This window comes from Staurois parvus, unplaced genomic scaffold, assembly GCF_062004578.1.
Source record: "Staurois parvus isolate SC_StPar_1 unplaced genomic scaffold, SC_StPar_1.0 ptg002802l, whole genome shotgun sequence".
Taxonomy (NCBI): Eukaryota; Metazoa; Chordata; class Amphibia; order Anura; family Ranidae; genus Staurois; species Staurois parvus.
The window spans coordinates 25,240-44,483 of NW_028320598.1; the positions used below are offsets into that span (position 1 = coordinate 25,240).

At 41.4% G+C, this 19,244-nt stretch overlaps 1 protein-coding gene across 5 annotated transcripts in view; it reads right to left on the bottom strand.

Moving 5' to 3' along the window:
• Window positions 1-19,244, bottom strand: part of LOC149429102 (protein kinase C and casein kinase substrate in neurons protein 3-like) — a 132,682-nt gene that overhangs the window by 7,974 nt on the left and 105,464 nt on the right. For 2 of the 5 annotated variants that reach the window (XM_089666726.1, XM_089666727.1), the window contains 6 exons: window positions 14,360-14,515; window positions 11,707-11,882; window positions 11,318-11,438; window positions 7,318-7,457; window positions 4,408-4,470; window positions 2,324-2,481 (listed from right to left, as the gene is read on the bottom strand). In XM_089666726.1, the coding sequence (XP_089522852.1) occupies window positions 2,324-2,481; window positions 4,408-4,470; window positions 7,318-7,457; window positions 11,318-11,438; window positions 11,707-11,882; window positions 14,360-14,515 (814 nt within the window). The remainder of the gene's footprint in view (window positions 1-2,323; window positions 2,482-4,407; window positions 4,471-7,317; window positions 7,458-11,317; window positions 11,439-11,706; window positions 11,883-14,359; window positions 14,516-19,244) is intronic. The other 3 variants (XM_089666729.1, XM_089666728.1, XM_089666730.1) reach the window with 3 other exon arrangements.

Genomic DNA, 19,244 nt, shown 5'->3' on the forward strand with positions numbered 1-19,244 from the left:
AAAGACATGGAGCAGAATAAATTTTAGCCTAGATTTATGACGAAATTAGATTTTTTTTTACTGGACATGTTTAATAGCAAAAAGTCAAAGATATGTTTTTTTTTCTCAAAATTTTTTATATAATAAAAAAAAAAAAAAAAAAAAAAAAAAAAAACACAAGCGATCAAATACCACCAAAGGAAAACTCAATTTGTGGGGAAAAAGGACGCAAATTTCATTAGGGTGCAGCGTTGCATGACCACGAAATCGTCAGTTAAAGTAGTGCAACGCCGTAATGCAAAAAGTGTCAAGAAGGGGGGTAAATCCTCAGGAAGGCAAGTGGTTAATGATGGTTTTCGTTTGGCTTTTCTGTATGTAAATCCCATTTCCTTTAGGCTATGTCTTACAGTTCGGTCACTCCAGTTTCTGCCCATTTGTTCCTCATTTCTTTTATTGTGCATTTTCTGTTTTCAAGGCATACTGCTTTAAGTTTTCTATCTTGATGCTTTGATGTCTTCTTTGGTCTACCAGTACGCTTCTTTTACAACCTTTCCATTTGATTTGTACATTGTCCAGATATTAGACACAGCTGACTGGGAGCAAGCAACATTTTGCAACATTCCGTGATGATATATCTTCATGAAGAAGTTTTATAATCCTCTCCTATGTTTCAACTGACAGCCCTCGTGTTGGAGTCATGATTCATGTAAATCAGCTTGGTGCAACAGCTCACCAAGGTGTGAAAGCACTCTTTAACAGCAGACTATTTAGCAGTTGTAATGTGATGCATGAGTTTGTTTTAGAACTGAAAAGTACATGGTGATTCCATATTATTTTCCTCAGAATGAAGTGATTCCATATTTTTTTCCTCTGCAAAAACAGTTGCAACGGACTACAGTTTACTTTCTTTTTTAGGTTTTTAAATGTTTCTTAAAGCCAGAAGGCTGGAATGGTTAATTAAAATAGTTTTGAGGTCAAGTGTCCCTAGTATGTATGAATGTGAGTTAGGGACCTTAGATTGTACACCCCTTGAGGGTTAGGGACTGATGTGAATGTACAATATACAGGTGTACCTCAGTTTATGAGCACCTCGGTTAATGTAATTTTCGGTTTATGAATGAAAATCCATTGAAAATAATGTCTTGGTTTACTAATTTGTTTCGCAATACGAAGTGTGTGTCAGTGCCGATTTTTAAATGTAATTACTGGCTTTTTTTTTCTTCACTATAGGTCACAGAATTAGCTGTCACTTTCCCTGGAGCTAAAGGAAACATTGTTTCTTTTAACTCAGGGAAATAAACTAAAAAGAAACTTTCTTTTTTAGCTGGTGAGAAAGTGACAGCTGATTCTGTGAGCTATAGTGAAGAAAAAAAAAAACAAAAAAAGCTGGTAATTACTTTTAAAAACCGGCACTGACCTATAGTGACAGTGACTTTTTATTTTTACTTTTTTCTGACCTCCGAAATGGATTAATTGGTTTTCAGTGCATTCCTATGGGAAACCACGTTTCGGTTTACAAATTTTTCTCAATATGAAACGCCCCCGAGAATACATTAAATTTGTAAACCGAGGTACACCTACATATGTAAAGCGCTGCGTAAATTGACTGCACTATAAAAGTACCTGAAATAAATGAAAAAAAATAAATGTATGCGATTGTTTTTTTTTCTACACAAACAATTGAATGAACATTTTCCAAGATAGGTGATTCTATACTTTTTGCCAGGGGTTGTATTTTAGGAACTCTCTTCCTGCATTTTTACAAAAGCTAAAGTACATTTTTTGAGTGAAGAACCTAGTTCAAGTATTGCCCCTAAGGAAAGAACAGACATAAAATCCTTACCATGTACATTTGCAGCTTTCAAAGTCACACAATCCCTGTACTTGGGTGCTCTGGTGGATTAATACTGCCAGCTGCTAAGCAAAAATCTGCATGACTTAAGCTGCAGAAATCAGAGTTTTAGTATAGAGTGCAAGATTTGTGGAAAGAACTTGCGCAGTGCTGAAGTTGGGGGGTCAGTCCCCAGAACTCTACACATACTTCCATACAAAGGCCTTTGTTCATCCCCATTACACAAAGGGCTTTCTGGAGCATTTCTCAGAGACATGACCCTGTTCACGCTGGAATTAGTGTTACGTTAATGGTGCATTGATGGGTGATGGAGGGGGTAGCACAAAGGAGGATTCATGCACAGGTGCCAGTCTGCATGCTCTGCCTGTAGTCAGATTCATGCACTATGGCCTGACCAAGGGATGGAGGTATGGGAGAGGATGTGGGGGAGGGGAGGCGTGCCTGTGGAGAGGAATAAGGAAGGGTTGTTAAGGGAAGGTTAGTGCTCTGTACCTGCCACAAAGCTCAGCTCGTCAGCTTCCTGTCCAGAGTAATCATACAGAGCCCGCACACGCACGCCCTCTACCTGTGACGCCTCCCGACCATTACTGTCCAGGGACTTTCTGGGGCTTTCATCTTCCGACCACTCAGATGTATCGTCCTTTGCACCACTGCAAAAACACACACGTTATTAAAACTTCCAAGAGCAATGAAAACATTCCAAAACACGGAGAGAAATGAAAGGGTCAGTCCACCTAAAAACAGATATTTCAGATTTTGGTAGATGCTGGGGAGGTTTAACCTTCAACCACCCCCTCTCGTCTCGGAGACTCTGTTGGTGAGATCTCTGCACTTAAATGTTTGATTTTGGGTTTATTACCGCTTTATTATATTGCAGCTTACCATTCATTAGATGTGACGGCTACATTTGTTTTCTTTTTTGGGCTTTCATTTTCATCTGGTGATCCAGTCAGCAAGTCTGTTTTTTAAAAGACCAAGCTCTCAAGCTGAATGTATCAGTTACAGAGATGAGACAAACAATTTAGCACTGAAAGGAGTGCTTACAACGACCAACCTTTATTTATGTAAAATCCCCCCCCCAACCCCCCCCATAGAAGGAAAATATATTTTAGATATATTTAAAAAATATTCTTCTCAAATATATTGACACATATTTGAAACACTACAATTTTGGAGAGATATATTTACACATATACATACATACACTGCATGTTGAAATGCATTTTTTATGTATAACAAAATATATGAAAAATATTTAAATTTTTTTTTTTTTTTAATTATATTCAGGATTTTTTTGAACATAAAAAAGTCATTTTAACATATTTTTACATATATTTGTAAATGCATTCCAAAAATGTATTTTTAAAAATATTTTGTAATAAAAACGCATTTCAACATTATATATACATACACACATATATACACACACATACATACCCTTTTTTTTCCATTGAAATATATTTTGAAATATATTGAATATGGCCAGAATTGTAGTATTTCAAATATATGTCAATATATTTGGGAAGAATATTTTTAAAATCTATTTTCCTTCCATGTGCCAAGGTGCCCCCCTGTGTGCATTCATCCAGAATGGGGGTACTATAAAACAAGCTGGGTTACTGACCATATCACCAAATGAAAACACAGGGAAATATACTGAGAAAAGAGAGTTAATGCAGCCATCACATCTAATGATTGATAAGCGCTAATATTATACGCCAATATTTTACATTTTGGTTTGGGGTATAATACTGCTTTAAATATCCAAGTTGGCACACCTGCAGGCCATTATGAAGGGTTCCTCCTGGTGGATTTATTTTTTTTACACGAGAGAATGGAAAAGGAGGAACTTAGGCACACAAATGGTAGGCGGGAACACCCAAGTGGACAGAATTGTGGGAAAGAGGTTTCACCAGTGGAGTATACCAAGACAGAAAAAAAAAAACAAAAAAAAAGGAGGAGAATCCGATCACTATGCTCTACCGATGACGAACATCAGTTATGGATGGACAGATCCTTGAAGTTTCCTGATCAAGTCAAATATCAGATGGTAAAGTACAGTAACATTAGCAATCAGTTGACAGCTTACTGCACTTTACCTTTGAGCTTGCTGCTCACACTGCCTTACTGAATGAGCCTGTAGCTTAACACAATTTTAGCTTCAAATAAAAGATATTGAAAAAGAAGATCTCCAATTAGATACATACAGGCTTATTTAGGAAGGCATAAAAAGCTGGAGCTGCAATATGGTGCAAAGAGCTGCGTAGATGTGTTTAATAGTTTATATCAATTAACAGGCCTGATGGATATTCAAGAAACAGAAAACCGGTTAATCTGATCACCATAAGCTTCCCAAGTGTACTTGTGACCAACACCAAAAAGAAAGATACAAGTGAAGAAATCAGAATAAGGCATTATGTTAGAAAATGTATTTCTTCATCTAATTAGAAAGGAAGAGGCTCTCGAAACCCATCACCATTATTAGCTAAAGACATTCCAGGTTAATTGGGGGGGAAAAAGGAGTTTAGACAAGACCTCCATGGTCTGGATGGGCTCGACATGAGAGCTGTACTAACTCTGAGTGTTGGGTCTCCGTTAGGGTGGCATAGAAATCCTGGTCTTCATCTCCGTAGGAAAACCTGGGAGGAGGATGTCAAACAAAATGTGAACGGATTCTAGAACTTCAATCCTTTAATCACTTCTGGAACCGCTTTAAACCCAGTGGTCCTAAATGCCCCAATTTGTTTTAAGTCATACCTGAATTGTTCTAAATGGCACCTGTGGCCATGCAAAAAATTACATTCTCGAAAGCAGGCGAGAAAGGTAGGCATCACCCTCATTTTGCTCAATGACAAAGGATTTTGGGTGTCTCGAAATGGTGGGTAAAATGCTCTACTTTCCATACTAAACGTGGCCATACATTAGAGCAGGGTTTCTCAACTAGGGTTCCTCCAGAGGTTGCCAGGGGTTCCTTGAACAATTTTGCCTCTCAGATAAGTTCTCTCTGACACCATTGATCTTTTTAGCAATCTGTAAGGGGGTAATTCTTCCCAGTGACCACAAGAGTAAGGAGCATTTACCTCTGACTATCACACCAATGTATCATGAGTTATAAAGTCATTTTAGCAGAGGTTCCCTGAGATCGGAAAGTTATGTCAAGGGTTCCTCTGCATTGAAAAGGTTGGGAAAGGCTACAATAGACTATGGGATGTTGGAGAGTTTGGGGTCACAACAATGTTTGGAGGTGCTGAATGACATCTAAGACTGTCAAGCTAAGGCAATCTGTTGGTTCTGGCAGGATATTCTATTAAAATTAAAAAAAAAAAAAAAAAGTTACACACCAAATCACTCCAGATGAAGGGAACGCTCTGTATTGAGTAAGAGCCAATGGCTGACTGACTGTACCTTAAAGTCACCCTCTGCTGGGGCCCACATGACTGCTGCAGCTGTCAGCCATGGTTCCTCCCACTGGCCGCAACTCATTACGGGACACAGTAGCGACATAAAGGTCAGGGAAAGGAACCACAGCGCACTGCAGGGTTGCAATGCATCCAGCATACTGGAAAGTGTCTGGGGAAATTCTGAAGCCACCAAAGTTCTTGAAGACCACAAAACAGGAGACTTCTATAATATTCTTTGCCTGCAGAAGTTCGTATTTAGATTTTAAACACCAACCCCTTACCTGAAACGTATGTTAATACATGGTATTACTCTTATTCATGGTCAGGAAGTTAATAAAAAATTCCCCAACTGACCCCCCAACCTGATTTATTCTTAAAATGCACTTACCCATTGAGCTTAACCCCAAACATAACTTCACATTTAAAATAAACTCTAGTAGATGTTAAATTGCTCTAGTTTTATAGAACACAATTATATAAAATGACATCAATTTGTCTTTGGGCTCATGTACACTGCAGCTGATAAACTCACGTTCAGGAGATTTTCTGCGTTTTTAACAGCAGCCCCTGAGCTGTCCCTAATGTTTTCCTATGTCTCCATGTACACATCGCCCTTTACAGTCGTTTACAGGCAGTTGAGTTTACAGTGGGTTTTTTTTGAACGCACCAAACTTGCGTTCAGGAGTAGATTTTATCAGCGTTTCAAACGCCAAACGCTTGTAAACGCGGATAACCGCTTTTATAAGCGTTTGCATTTAGAAGCGTTTTTGAACTGTTCCATATCCAGATGCTGTCCAGAGTCTTTTTTCATCATCAGAAATGCATGCAAAGTGTTTTCCATGTATTCAAATGGACCGGGAACGCCACTGCAGTCAGTTCCAGGTTTTGCGTGAAGGAAAAAATGGTAGAACGTGCCGCATTATGTTCATGATGGGATCCATAGTGAATACAACCAGAAAAGACAGGTCATCTCAACACATACTGCCCTCTCTGCTTCTGCTCTATTTCTCTCAAAATATCTGAAATAGCCAAATTTTTTTTACTGTTTTTCAGTGCATTCTGGGCATTTTGGAAGGTCTCCTGAGGTCATCTGAAAAAAATGCTTCTAAAACGCAAACGCTCATAAACGCGGTATGCAAACATGGCAATTTTATAACCTACGTTTTCCAGCAGTCAGTTTCAATCGTTCAGAAGAGTTTTCCCAAATGTCCCGTGTACATGAACCCGTAATGTCCCTGCCTTTCCCTACACAGCAGCACTTACACCGGTTAAAGGAGGGACAGCAGTAAGAGCCAACTGCAGTGCACACGGGATGGCAGGGAAGACGCTGACAGAAGGAGAGTGCACAGTTGCTGACTTATTGTTACTGTTCCTTCATTGTCCTATCAGTAGGCAGGAAAGTGACACCCAAGTATTCTTCTGAGAAAGTGGTATCGCCGTTCTGCCTGTTCTGTCTGGTCTATCAATCATATCAATCACAAAAGCAGCTGAACAGAATTACACATCATTTGAAAGGAAAAAAAAAAAGTCACAAATGTGCATTTCAATTGTTTGTTTTGCAATTTTCCTGCAGATCCATTTTTTTTCATGTTTTGGATAAAATAGAGAGGGATTACAACATCTGTAGGGTATTTTTTGTTGTTGTTTGTGTCTGTGTTAGGAAGATTCACCGTTTTTGTCTTATTTCTGGTTTTCATCAAATGACAAAAAAAATCCCACATTTTGAGTTGTCACAAGAACAGACACAGAGGGGAAATCCTCCAATGGGTACAAACAAGGGATTCCCTCACTTTGGAGCGATTTCCTCTCATTTCCCACTATGGAACAGGAAGCAAAGGAAAATCTACCCAATGGGGACACTGACAGGGGTTATCCAAAGTTCTACCTTATCCTTTTGTCTAATGCTAAATTAATCCCATAAAAGCTTATACCTACCTTACAAGAAAAACAGCCTCAGTACAGCAATCCTGGTGTCAAAAACTCAAGTTATTCTGAAACCCCCCCCCCCTTTGTTGATATGGCAGGATTTCCAAAATCCTTATATTTACCCTTAGATGAAATGAGGAATCAAAGATCACCTCTTACCCTCTGTTCAGCTGCTGGGTGGGGGTCCCGGCAGAGACTCCATCCTTAGCTGGCACAATGCCAGTGAGTGTCACCTCTTCGACATTTTTACTGGTACGCTCCTTCTTGCTGATTGGCCTCTGCGTCTCTGGAGACCACTCCTGTAACCGAAACACAAGTAAGTACCAAGAAACTTCTGTACCCAGTGTGTCCTATCAGTACAGATTTTGGAGGGAATAAAAAGCAGTTTTAAGATTATTTATTTATATTGGTTTAACCACTTCAAGTCCGGACACTTTCACCCCCTTCCTGTCCAGGCCAATTTTCAGCTTTCAGCACTATCACACGTTGAATGACAATTGCGCAGTCATGCAACACTGTACCCATATGAATTATTTAGCATTTATTTGAGACAGATAAAACTTGCAACATATATACACATACTAGGGACAATTTAGACAGGAGCCAATTAACCTACCAGCATGCCTTTGGAGTGTGGAAGGAAACCAGAGTACCCAGAGGAAACCCACGCAGTCACAGGGAGAACATGCAAACTCCAGGCAGGAGGTGCCGGGGTTGGGATTCGAACCAGCGACCCTAGTACTGCCAGGTGGAAGTGCTAACCATTTAACCACCGTGCTGCCCATAAAATATGCCTTTAACGAGCCTCTGATGGGACTGCAGACTCCTGCCCGTTATTCTGTGCTATGCGGTCTGGTTCAGAACTACACTAGCTCCCTGTAAGGCAGTCCTCCTGAAGATTGTTACAAGGCAAGTCAGCGTCGATTTTGCTGTGACGCTGACACTTCAGTGTGAACAGAACTGTGTGCTGCCATGTGTAGAATTTTCATAGGTGTTTGAGGAGCGGTAAAAACGCTTCACAAACGCCTGCTAACAAAGCTAGTGTGAACATAGCCTCAGGGTGAGCATTATGAAATATCTTCCTGAAAATGCAACAGACTGCAAGAAAAAAAAAAATGAGAAAAACAGAGAATTACTTTTGTATACAGAATACAAGAATATCAATATTCTGTGGGTAAATGCAAGAGATTCTCGTTACCTGAAAAATTCTAAATGCTCAGCCCACTTAGGAGTTCTCAGCGCCCCCAGTGCGAGTTTAACACAGGAAGCAATGGAGGATGTTTATCTCTGCATTACTGTAATGGCTATTTTTTTTTTTTAGTACAAGAACGAACATTATATTTCCAGTTACTGGCTAGAAGGAAATACCTTTGTCAAGGTTTTGATTTACTATTCAAACACTGCAACTTATTTCCTTTATTTAAAAATAACATATTTCTCTGTACTTGACCCCAGGTTCACACCCAAGCGGTTTTTGCCGTGGTTTGCAGAAACGCAGTACAGTTCATTTAACATGATTTCCTATGGGACATGTTGACATCTGCGTGTTTTCACCCGGTGTGTTTTTGGAAAGGGTCAGGGACTTTTTGAATGCAAAAAGTTGTATTTTTGGTTCTATAGACTTCAATGGAAAAGCTGTAGAAAAGCATGTATTGCGTTTTTCATTTTGTGTTTTAAATCTGCCTAGCAACGAGAAAAGAAAAAAAACACCCATCAAAAACACGGCAAAAACGCAAAACGCAATGCAGAAACGGCTCAAACGCAACCTGCATAGGTGTGAACCTAGTCGGTCACATCAGTTTGTACCCCAAATTACCTTACACAGTTTAATGTCCCTACCACACTCCTACAAGGTGCATGTGCTTGGACAAGGCAGGACCTACCATTAGGCACGGTAGACCAATGCCTACATGTGGAAGGGTCAAAGGGGTGGCTTTTCCCACCATTGTTATGTTCTTTTTTTTGTCCCCCAGCTTTAGTCAGAAATTGAAGTCCCGCTACATCACTTCAGACTGGCCCCTTTCGCAGGTATAGCTAGGTAAACTATTAAAAAGAAGTGCGTATCTTTTTAAAAATCCAGTAATACACTGTCACACCCTACTTAGTATTTTTTTCGGCACTGTGCTGAATTTATAGAGGCTGATCTGCTAACAGTCTAAAGATTTACTGCTGCTCTGGGCTTCAGCAAAAATGGAAGCCTCCAGCAAGAAGAAACCGGAACAATGCTGGAGGCAATTTACATCATGCACTAATTGTGGCAGCAAAATGACTAAAGTGGAATGTATGCTCCTTGCTAAAGAACATTTTTTGTCCGGTTGTTATGGGTAAAGTTCTGCTTTAAGCCCCCCCCCCCCTTATCCAACACTGCAAGGCATAAATGGTTATTTAGTCTAGTAATAGAGGAATGAGGTGCAAGATTTGCTCTATTCCTGACTTCAACATTTCCCTATTCCCTTCATTAATGTGTCTGGTCCAGCACTGTGGGCTCTCTAAGGTGCTCTCACCTGCAGTTAAAGGCTCACCTTTGCCATGTACAATGCAGGGTTAATAGCCCTGCATTGTACGCGATGACGTCAAGAGATAACCCACCTGACAGCTTTGGGCAGAAGAGAACAGCACTGGGGCTGGACCAAGGGGTAGAGTAAGTATAATACAATGCATATCTGAACCCCTAGACTAAATGAGCATTTGTTAATTTCCCAGAGTTCAGATTTAGGTACACACTGTAGCAAGCAAAGAAAAAAAAGATGGTAAACTGGGCATCACTTTGACAAAAAGCTAGGTACAGAATATGCCAAGCTAGGTTAGGACCAACATACGTGAAAATGCTCCGTGTAAGTAAGGCCATCTTAGCAGGAGTGGTACTTTGGGCACAGAAGGTTGTAGGCCTTCAAGCTTCAATGATGGAAACCCAACCAATATAAATAGGAACGGATAACCAACCATAAATGTCTTCCTGAATTTTGGAAGTAAATGCCATACAGTCTGTTATGGGTATTCAATAGAGCAGGGGTGTCCAAACTATGGCCCCTCCAGCTTTTGAAATACTAAAAGTCCCATCATGCCTCTGCCTCTGGGTGTCTTGCCTGTGGATGTCAGAGTCTTGCAAGGCCTCATGGGACTTGCAGTTCCTCAACACCTGGAGGGCCATAGTTTCACACCCCTGCAATAGAGAATCATACCCTTGTAAGGCTTTACCACTTTTCATCGAAAATATATTTAGAGAAGTAGCAGCAGATTTTAGTCAATTGGCCAAATTCCCCAGTGGTCACATGATCCCAGCTGAAAGGGATTGGATGACTTCTGTTCAGCTGGCCAATCAGCTGTGTTTCACTGTCATGTCAACTGTAGATTTTATGCAGTCACACTGATATTAAAGTGTTACTAAACCAACAACAGTAAAATCAGTCTGTATATGCAGTAAAGTATGCCTGTTATACGCACTGTGGAACCTAAGGGGTTAATCCTCAGCATTCTGTAAAAAAGAATGCTTGATCCTGTCTTCTCTGATCCCCACCTTCTACTGTCCACAATCTATCTGCTGATAGAATGGAGCCTTGGTGGCAAGCTGCACATACTCAGTTTGGTGTGTATTACTAGAGAGATTTTTTTTTTTTTTTTTCTTAGGAGAGAGCATGTGATCAGCACCGAGCCAATTAGCGCTGTCCAGACAGAGGGTCAAGGGTTGTGCAGCCTCATAGGACAATCAGGGGAGAATGAAAACATCTCCTACAAGTTTTAACCAGTGCTGTACCAGACACTGATAGACATCACAAGACTGCTCTAACTACTGATGAGAAAAGATGTTTAGCAGTTTATATTTACTTAAATAATTGCATTTCTATGTTCTGTGTACTGTGGAGAACCAGATCTAGTGAATGCAGGCTCCTGGGTTTAGTAACACTTTAAGAACAAATCATACAATGGTGTGACAAGCTTCCCCACCCAGCTTCCCAATTTTCAGCTTTATGTTATTATGGCTCCAAACCGGCAAAGTCTCTACAAAGAAAAGCCCTGATGGAACATCCCCTATCATAACATTAATAAAAAGAACGCTGCAAAGAGTTTTACAGTTTGGTCCTGCCAAAAAGCATATTGGTATTAAACAGCAAAATCCAAGAAAAATGTGACGATTCATTTCACCAACTGCGGTACATACCTCAAACTGGGGCCAGTTCATGGCCATGCCTGGTCCATGGGTGTTTTTCCACCATTTTAGATCTTGCTGGTCATCAGCGGATTGGATATTTTGGTGCAAGTCTTTGTACAAAGCATGGAAGCTGCAGGAAGGGAAACAGAAAAAAAAAAAAGAAGCATGATGGATGTGATCCAGGTGGAGAATAGACTTCGTTGTTGGTAAAGTGATCAGAGAACAAGTAAACCCGATGATCCAAATCCAGCCCAATCCTAGCAAGCGTCTGCAGACCGTAGCAAAAGCTCCGCTGCATATGGGAGTGGGGGCACCTCTATTATAAACTAAGCTCTGTTCTTCTGCAAACGTTTGTGACCATCAGTAGCAGCCATATAGATATGCCAATTCTTTTTTACCTGTCCTTACTGGAGAGATCGAGATGCTTGTGAAAGTCCAACAACATCTCCTTAAAGAAACGGAGGCGCTTCTGTTCAGCCTCCTGGCAGCTCTCAAACTGTTGTTCCATGTCCTCCATATAGCGAGGGTTGTATCTGTTCAACTCATCCAGAGCCTTCTCATACGCAGTTTTGTCCTGAAAAATACATAAATAAAATGTATAAACTGTGTATAGAAAAAAAATAAATAAAAAAATAATATATATTATATACATACATACACACTGTATACACACACACACAGATAGATACTTACACACAGATAATACATACATACGTGTATGTATGTATTATGCGTGTGTATAATACATACAAAGTTTAAGTGGACCTCTCGAACGAGAGAGAGCTATTGTAATACAAGAAGAGCATGTTTGCATGCATTGCCGCTACTATGACACCTATGCATTCCATTCCTGACCTCCTCTCCTAAAAATGGTAATTACTCGACTTCCATGTTGATCCATTGTTTCCAGTATGTGTGTCAGTAACCTAGGACTAGTATTCAAATCAGGAAATTTTAATTCAATTCAAAGTGATTTTATAGGTTTATTTTTTTTAAAGAAAAAAAAAAAAAAAACAACAACAAACATGTTTATACTTAACTGCTGTTTACAGTGCTTTTATACAGCAGCCAGGATCCTATAGGGGCACCTGCTGCTCCGTGTGTCCATTCACACATGGAGCTACGGCTCGGGCCCGCCCTCTCTCCTCATTGGCTCACTGGCAGTGATTGACAGCAGTGGGAGAATGGCCCCCGCTTCTGTCTCATCCAGTGAGAAGGGGGAGTCCCAGGATAGCAGAGACTCCAGTGCACATTGCTGGATGGAGAGGGGGCTTAGGGGAATATTGGGGGGGTGGGGGGTGATACTAAACACAGAAGGTTTTTTACCTTGTGATGTGTTTACGGTGTCTCTTTCTCCCATTGTTAATCAGTGCTGAACACAGAAGGATTTTTATCTTCATGCATGAAATGCATGAAGGTAAAAAACCTTAAACCTTTAGAACCACTTTAAGCGAGAAACAAGCCAGTAATGAGCATTTACAGAAGGAGGTCAGCAATTGCAGTAAATATTTTTCTCTCAGTACCCGAGGCAGATATATATTAAAACAAAAAAAGAGACAGATTAACGTAGCTCTGTAATTTATTGTTGCCTCATTAAAGTATATCTAAAGGCAAAGCTTTTTTTTTTTGTTTTGGACAGAGTGGAGATGGATTATTACTGTGTGTCCCCATTAGGGAGATTCACCCTATTTGTCCTGTTTGACATTATCCTTGAAAGTGAATGTAAAAGACAATACCAAACTTTGGGTTGTCCTCAGAAATGTAATACAGGGGAAATCTTCCAATAAGGACTGCGACAGACTGAACCGGAACAGTGGCTCTTGGAGGGGACCGCAGGCCAGCCTCTTGCCTACTGACCATGAGCCCAAACATATGAAAGGGCTCTATACTTTGGGAGATGTGTGCCTGGGGGGACCTTTGGAGTAGTTTTACTTAGGATTCAAGTCCAGGTCTCCCTGAAACACACAGAACTGGAGGACCTGGTCACAGATTTGGGGTCTCTGTGCCCAAACCAGCATTGACTGCTTCAACCCCCCCTCCCAGACTATAAACAGCTGTTAATATAATCAGCTAAAAACAACCTGGCACTTAAGTCTCTTGCTGTAATCTGATTATCAAGGTGTGATGTGTTTATGGTGTCTTTCTCCCATTGTTAATCGAGTTGAGTCACCTATTGTTTCTGTCTGTTGGCTAGTTCTCCTGGAGGTTCCAACAGGATGGGTTAATTTTGAGTCAACTTTACATCCTTATCTAATTAGTGTGAGATGTTTATCCCAATGTGCAATGATTGTTTTTATTGTTCATGTGAGGACTGCCCCTATTTTTTACGTGTATAAAATTCTGTATTTTTGCTCAATAAAGAGTTCCAGTTGCACCTAAGCTAGTGTTATCTAGTTCTAATGTTCCAGCGATGAGGAAGCAGTTCTCTGATGGAAGCACCCAGGCGGGGTTCCAGGCGTTCCATCACAGGGACACTTCTTTTGGTGCCCTGGAGGGTCCCTAAGGGATTGCCTTAATTTGTAGGGATTACCTTGGCTATGGGACAGGAAGTGAAGGTAATCTCCCCCAACGAGAAAAAGACATCACAGGTTTTATAAACCTCCTTTACTCTACCCCAAAAAAAAAAAGAAAACATTGCCTATAGTTCTACTTTCAATGTATAGAGCTCAAAATTGGGGAGGTAGAAGCATCACAAGGATCCAATCAGTTGTGCAAACTCATCTGTCATTTCTCCTTTCAGTTTCCAGTCACAGGTTAGGGAAGTGAATGAATGAATTTGTTTGCATAAAACTAAAAAAAAAAGCTTTACAAAAACACATTTGATATGCTATTTTCCTAAATCCCATTAATTGTGCTCTCTTCTAACCAGGGGCAGACTGACCATTTGAGCATTCAGGCACTGCCCGAGGGCCCGGGGTCAGTAGGGGGCCCCATGAAATGCCCCTGGTACCTTTTTATAGGCTTTTTTGGGTGTGGGCAAGGACACGGGGGCCCCATGATCTCCTATTGCCCGGGGGCCCCATGAGTTGTCAGCCCGCCCCTGCCTCTAACCTTTTCTGCTTCCTGGTTACATCTCTCCAAACGCTCCTGTAGTTTACGAAGCTGTTCCTGTGACACCGATGCATCTGCCTTTGCGTGATCCTCCCGTACTTGTGCTGCGCGCTCATCCTTCCGAACTCCATGGTACTTCTTTTTACACGTCTCCACCTGGACAGAGAAAAGCAATAAAGCAACGCAAAAAATAATGAATACCCAACTCTAAAGTGACAGGATTTAAAAACATTAGTTAACTTAAATGTTTATTCTGACTTTTCTATGAAGCCAAGTATTATATGCAGATCTTTAAAGATTATCCAGAATGAAAGAAATCTAACAGATACCCCCATCCACACGATACAGCTCAAAGGAGGAATCTCCCTATTGTCGATTATATTGTGACAGCTGGCACCCACAGCTGTCAGGATACCCAAACATTGACTGCAGCTCATTGGCTGCAGTCATGGTTTGGCCCAAAGGATAGGTTCAGACATATACGGTGCAAAATTTATTCAGTTTTCTAGTGAGCAGCTGCAGTGCAAATCACCTGCAGATCTAATTGAAAACAAATGCGCTTTTGTTACAGGCACATTTTTTGATCTCTCTCTCTGAAACTGTGTGGAAGATGCCAGGACCACTAGGGAGGGGGAGTGTAAAACCGCTTTTATAGAGATGCTACATTTGGATTTTCTTTTCCACCTGACATGATCACTTTAACCACGTCATCTCCTACACTTGTTCATCCTCTATGGAGCAGAGCAATTTTTAAATTTCTGTTATGGGCCCGTTTATTCAGTGATCATTTTGTCATTACGCAAGATAAAAACGTAAAACACAACATACATTTAATTTTTTTTTAAAGGACAAACAAGTTGTTTGTTTTCGTGAACATTGTCTTGCAACAATGATTTTTCTCGCGCACTCAGACAATTAAATGTAACAAAAATGCACTTTTTTTTAAACACTTGAACACCGGAAGATTTACCCCCTTCCCGACCAGGCCATTTTTGCGATACGGCACTGCATTACTTTAACTGACAATTGTGCGGTTATGCAACGCTGTACATAAATACAATTTGTGTTCTTTTTTCCCCCTCACAAATAGAGCTTTCTTTTGGTGGTATTTAATCACCTCTGAGTTATTTACTTTTTGCACTTTAAACAAAAAAAAAAGACCGACAATTTAAAAAAAAAAAACAAAAAAAAAATAATATTTTTTATTTTCTGCTATAAAAACACATCCAATAAAAAATTTAAAAAGTCAACAGTTCTTCATAAATTTATGCCAAAATGTATTTTGCTACATATAGTTTTGTGAAACAAAAATACCCAATAAGCATATACTGATTAATATGTGCAAAAGTTATAGTCTACATAAATGGCAATATATAAATATATATACACACACACACACACACACACACTCATATACATATATACATACACATACATACACACATATACATACACACACTAGAATTTTGTTTTTTATACTAGTAATGGCAGCGATCAGCAACTTATAGCGGGACTGCGATATTGGGGCGGACATTTTTACACTAACTGGCACTTTGTGGGAACCAGTGACACTAATACAGTGATCAGCGCTACAAATATGCACTGATCGCTGTACTAATGACACTGGTTGGGAAGGGGTTAAGATGTAGGGAAATCAAGGAGTTAAGTGTGTGCCTAGCTATGAAATGTATGTACACTAGGTGTCGCTGGTACTATGGAAAGTGAAAGATTGTGTTCCCAGCTTCACATGATCTTTCACCCCCCACTCTTGTGAGAACCACTTAAGTGATTTGATAACCAGTTGAGGGCCACCATGAAATGAAATGGTTCATAATTTAAACATTTTTAATTTTGAATAGCATAACGAACATTTTCAGTGCTGATGGGAGGGAGTAGGGGAGAAGTCAGCTTTCTGCGTTGCAGGAGAAAAATGGAGGATCAGTTCCTGTACAGTATATGCTTTCCCTCTTGTTCAAGTGGGAAACAGAATCTGACAGGGAGGCTGGCTGAGGGTGGGTAAAACACGTCTCAACTATGGGGTTTTACCGCTCCCAAACTGCAAATGTAAACAACCCTTACTGTCCTATAAGGCTGCTTTCACACTAATCTGCAGGTGCAGCGCAATGCACCTGCGGCTCTTCCTGAGGGTTAGTTGCACTTTGCCATAGACTTATATCCTGTGGGTGAGATGCACTTTCTGAAAGCGCAGGAATTTTGAAGCATTTTCAGAAAGTGCACCAAAGCTGCACGATATAATAGAAATCTATGGCTCAGTGCAGCTACTCCGCAGGAAAGCCGCAAGTGCACTGCGCTGCACCCCTAGATCAGTCTGAAAGCAGCCTAATAGTTAACCCTTTTATAAGTGCTAATATGCCCATCGCAAAAGCTGTTATACCCAGTGTATATATTGCTTATTATACTGATCTTCTTTTCCCCTTTCAGCTTCTGCTTGAATCTCTCTTCATCTTCTGGCTGCTAGAAAGGTACCAGGTGAAGTGCACTTGATATCACTCTGCCTGGGACAGGAGCCAGTGCTACAGAGGAAGACAAAATATATATAAAAGTGCTGCACTAATAAATATACGTGGATAAAAAGGTATAATAATATGTACATCCAATATATAATAGATCAAAAAGTTCATGTAACATAATAAATGGATGATCAGCAGATTTCTAACAAGCTTGTGACTGGAACCAATGATAAAATTGCGCACTCACCGGAAGCACATAGGTAATTCGCATGTAATTTACAACCACCAGTATCTCTCAAGTAGGCGGAATATATAGGTGAGCTTCCTTCTATGGATTGGTCATCAAGTCTTGGGATAGTGTGGAAATCTGCTAGGTCCAGAGGTCCCCTTAAGGATGGATGGGTGCTCAGCCTGGATACAGGGCTCCCTTCCTCTGGATGTTGAAATTCAATGTAGGTAATCTGCAAGTTTTAAGCTCCTCCACTTCTATAACACCAACCCTGGTGGCAACGTCTCCCAACGTCACTGGCCGTGCGCCATAGTGCCAATAGAGTGAGTGGGCGGGGCCTGGAACAGATGCTGCTTGTGCATGCAGCACGCACAAGCAGTGTCTGTTCCAGGCCCGCCCGCCTGCTCACTCACTCTATTGGCACTATGGCGCACGACCAGTGACGTTGGGAGACGTTGCCACCAGGGTTGGTGTTATAGAAGTGGAGGAGCTTAAAACTTGCAGATTACCTACATTGAATTTCAACATCCAGAGGAAGGGAGCCCTGTATCTAGGCTGAGCACCCATCCATCCTTAAGGGGACCTAGCAGATTTCCACACTATCCCAAGACTTGATGACCAATCCATAGAAGGAAGCTCACCTATATATTCCGCCTACTTAAGAGATCCTGGTGGCTATAAATTACGTGCGCATTACCTATGCGCTTCCGGTGAGTTTTTATCATTGGTTGCAGTCACAAGCTTGTTAGAAATCTGCTGCTGAGAGGATCATCCATTTAATATATTACATGAACTTTCTGATCCATTATATATTGGATGTCCTGTACATTTTAATATACCTTTTATCCACGTATATTAGCGCTGCACTTTAAATATTTTTGTATATTTGAAGGTTTACCTTTAGTGTTTCAGCTGCTGATCTAGAGCGCTCACTTTATTCATCTCATTTAGCTACAGAGGAAGCATTGTGTTATGCGGCTTCTGCTCTCTCTGCATCTGCCTGCTTCCTCTGCTGCAGTCACCAGCTTGATGCATTCTGATGCTCTGGGATGGTGGATCATCATGCCCAGTTCAAGATCAACAGGTTGCCAACCCTGGGCATGAATTCCCCTGGTTGGAGGTGGAGGGCCACATCAGAGGGCTCCGAGGGCCACAGGTTGACCATCCCTGCCTCAGATCTACCAATCCGATTCAAACCTGCCCTGTAAAATGACAAACCAGAGATTGAAATCTTGAGTTGTATAGCTAATGCAAAGGTTTTATTTGAGACACTTTGATGAAGGTAGCATATCAGGCAGCCACCGGGGCCAGCAACCGTATCACAGGAACCTTGTGGTTTCTCTCGGGTAGCCATTTTCAACCAAGGTTCCGTGGAGCCATACAGTTGCTAGGGGTTCTTTGAGCTGTGGCTGATGGACATCCCATCTGATGGTACAGCTCCAGGCCAACGCCACTTGGGAAAACAAGCAGCATGACAAATCTTTAGCCCTCCGTAAGAGTGGCATTCAGACCATTGCTGCAAGGGGGGCATTCTTTCTGACCCCCAATAAACTGGTTTTAGTAAGGGTTCCCCATAGTCCACAGTCAATCATTTTAAGGTATGGGTGTTGAACTCAATTTCATCGTGGGCCACATCAGCGTTATGGTTGCCCCCCATGTCCAGAGCATCCCACCATCCTCTTACATCACAGATGTCAAGAACCCCCCCCCCTTCAGAAGTCAAGGGGCCCCCCACCATCAGAAGTCAAGGATCCCCCACCATCCCTTACATCACAGTGCGCCTCTCCCCCCTTACCATGTGCTGCTGGCAAGAAGAAGCTGGGGGGCAAAGCTGAGAAGCAAAAGTGCACAGTCTGGAGGAGGACCAGAGGAGGGCAGGAGTCTGACAAATGCAGAGACCAGAGGAGGGCAGGAGTCTGACAAATGCAGAGACCAGAGGAGGGCAGGAGTCTGACAAATGCAGAGACCAGAGGAGAGTAGGAGTCTGACAAATGCTGAGACAAGGGGAGGAGCAGGCAAGGGGGTGCTGAGGCTGCACAGAGAGGTGCAGGATCTGTAGGACTTCTGTACTTTTCTCTGCCGTCAACTGCAGAGACTAGAGAAGGGGGGGGGGATGTAAAGGAGAGTAGCTGCAGGAGAGGTGGGTGGGTTCGAACAAAATGGCCTGGCGGGCTGATTCCATCCC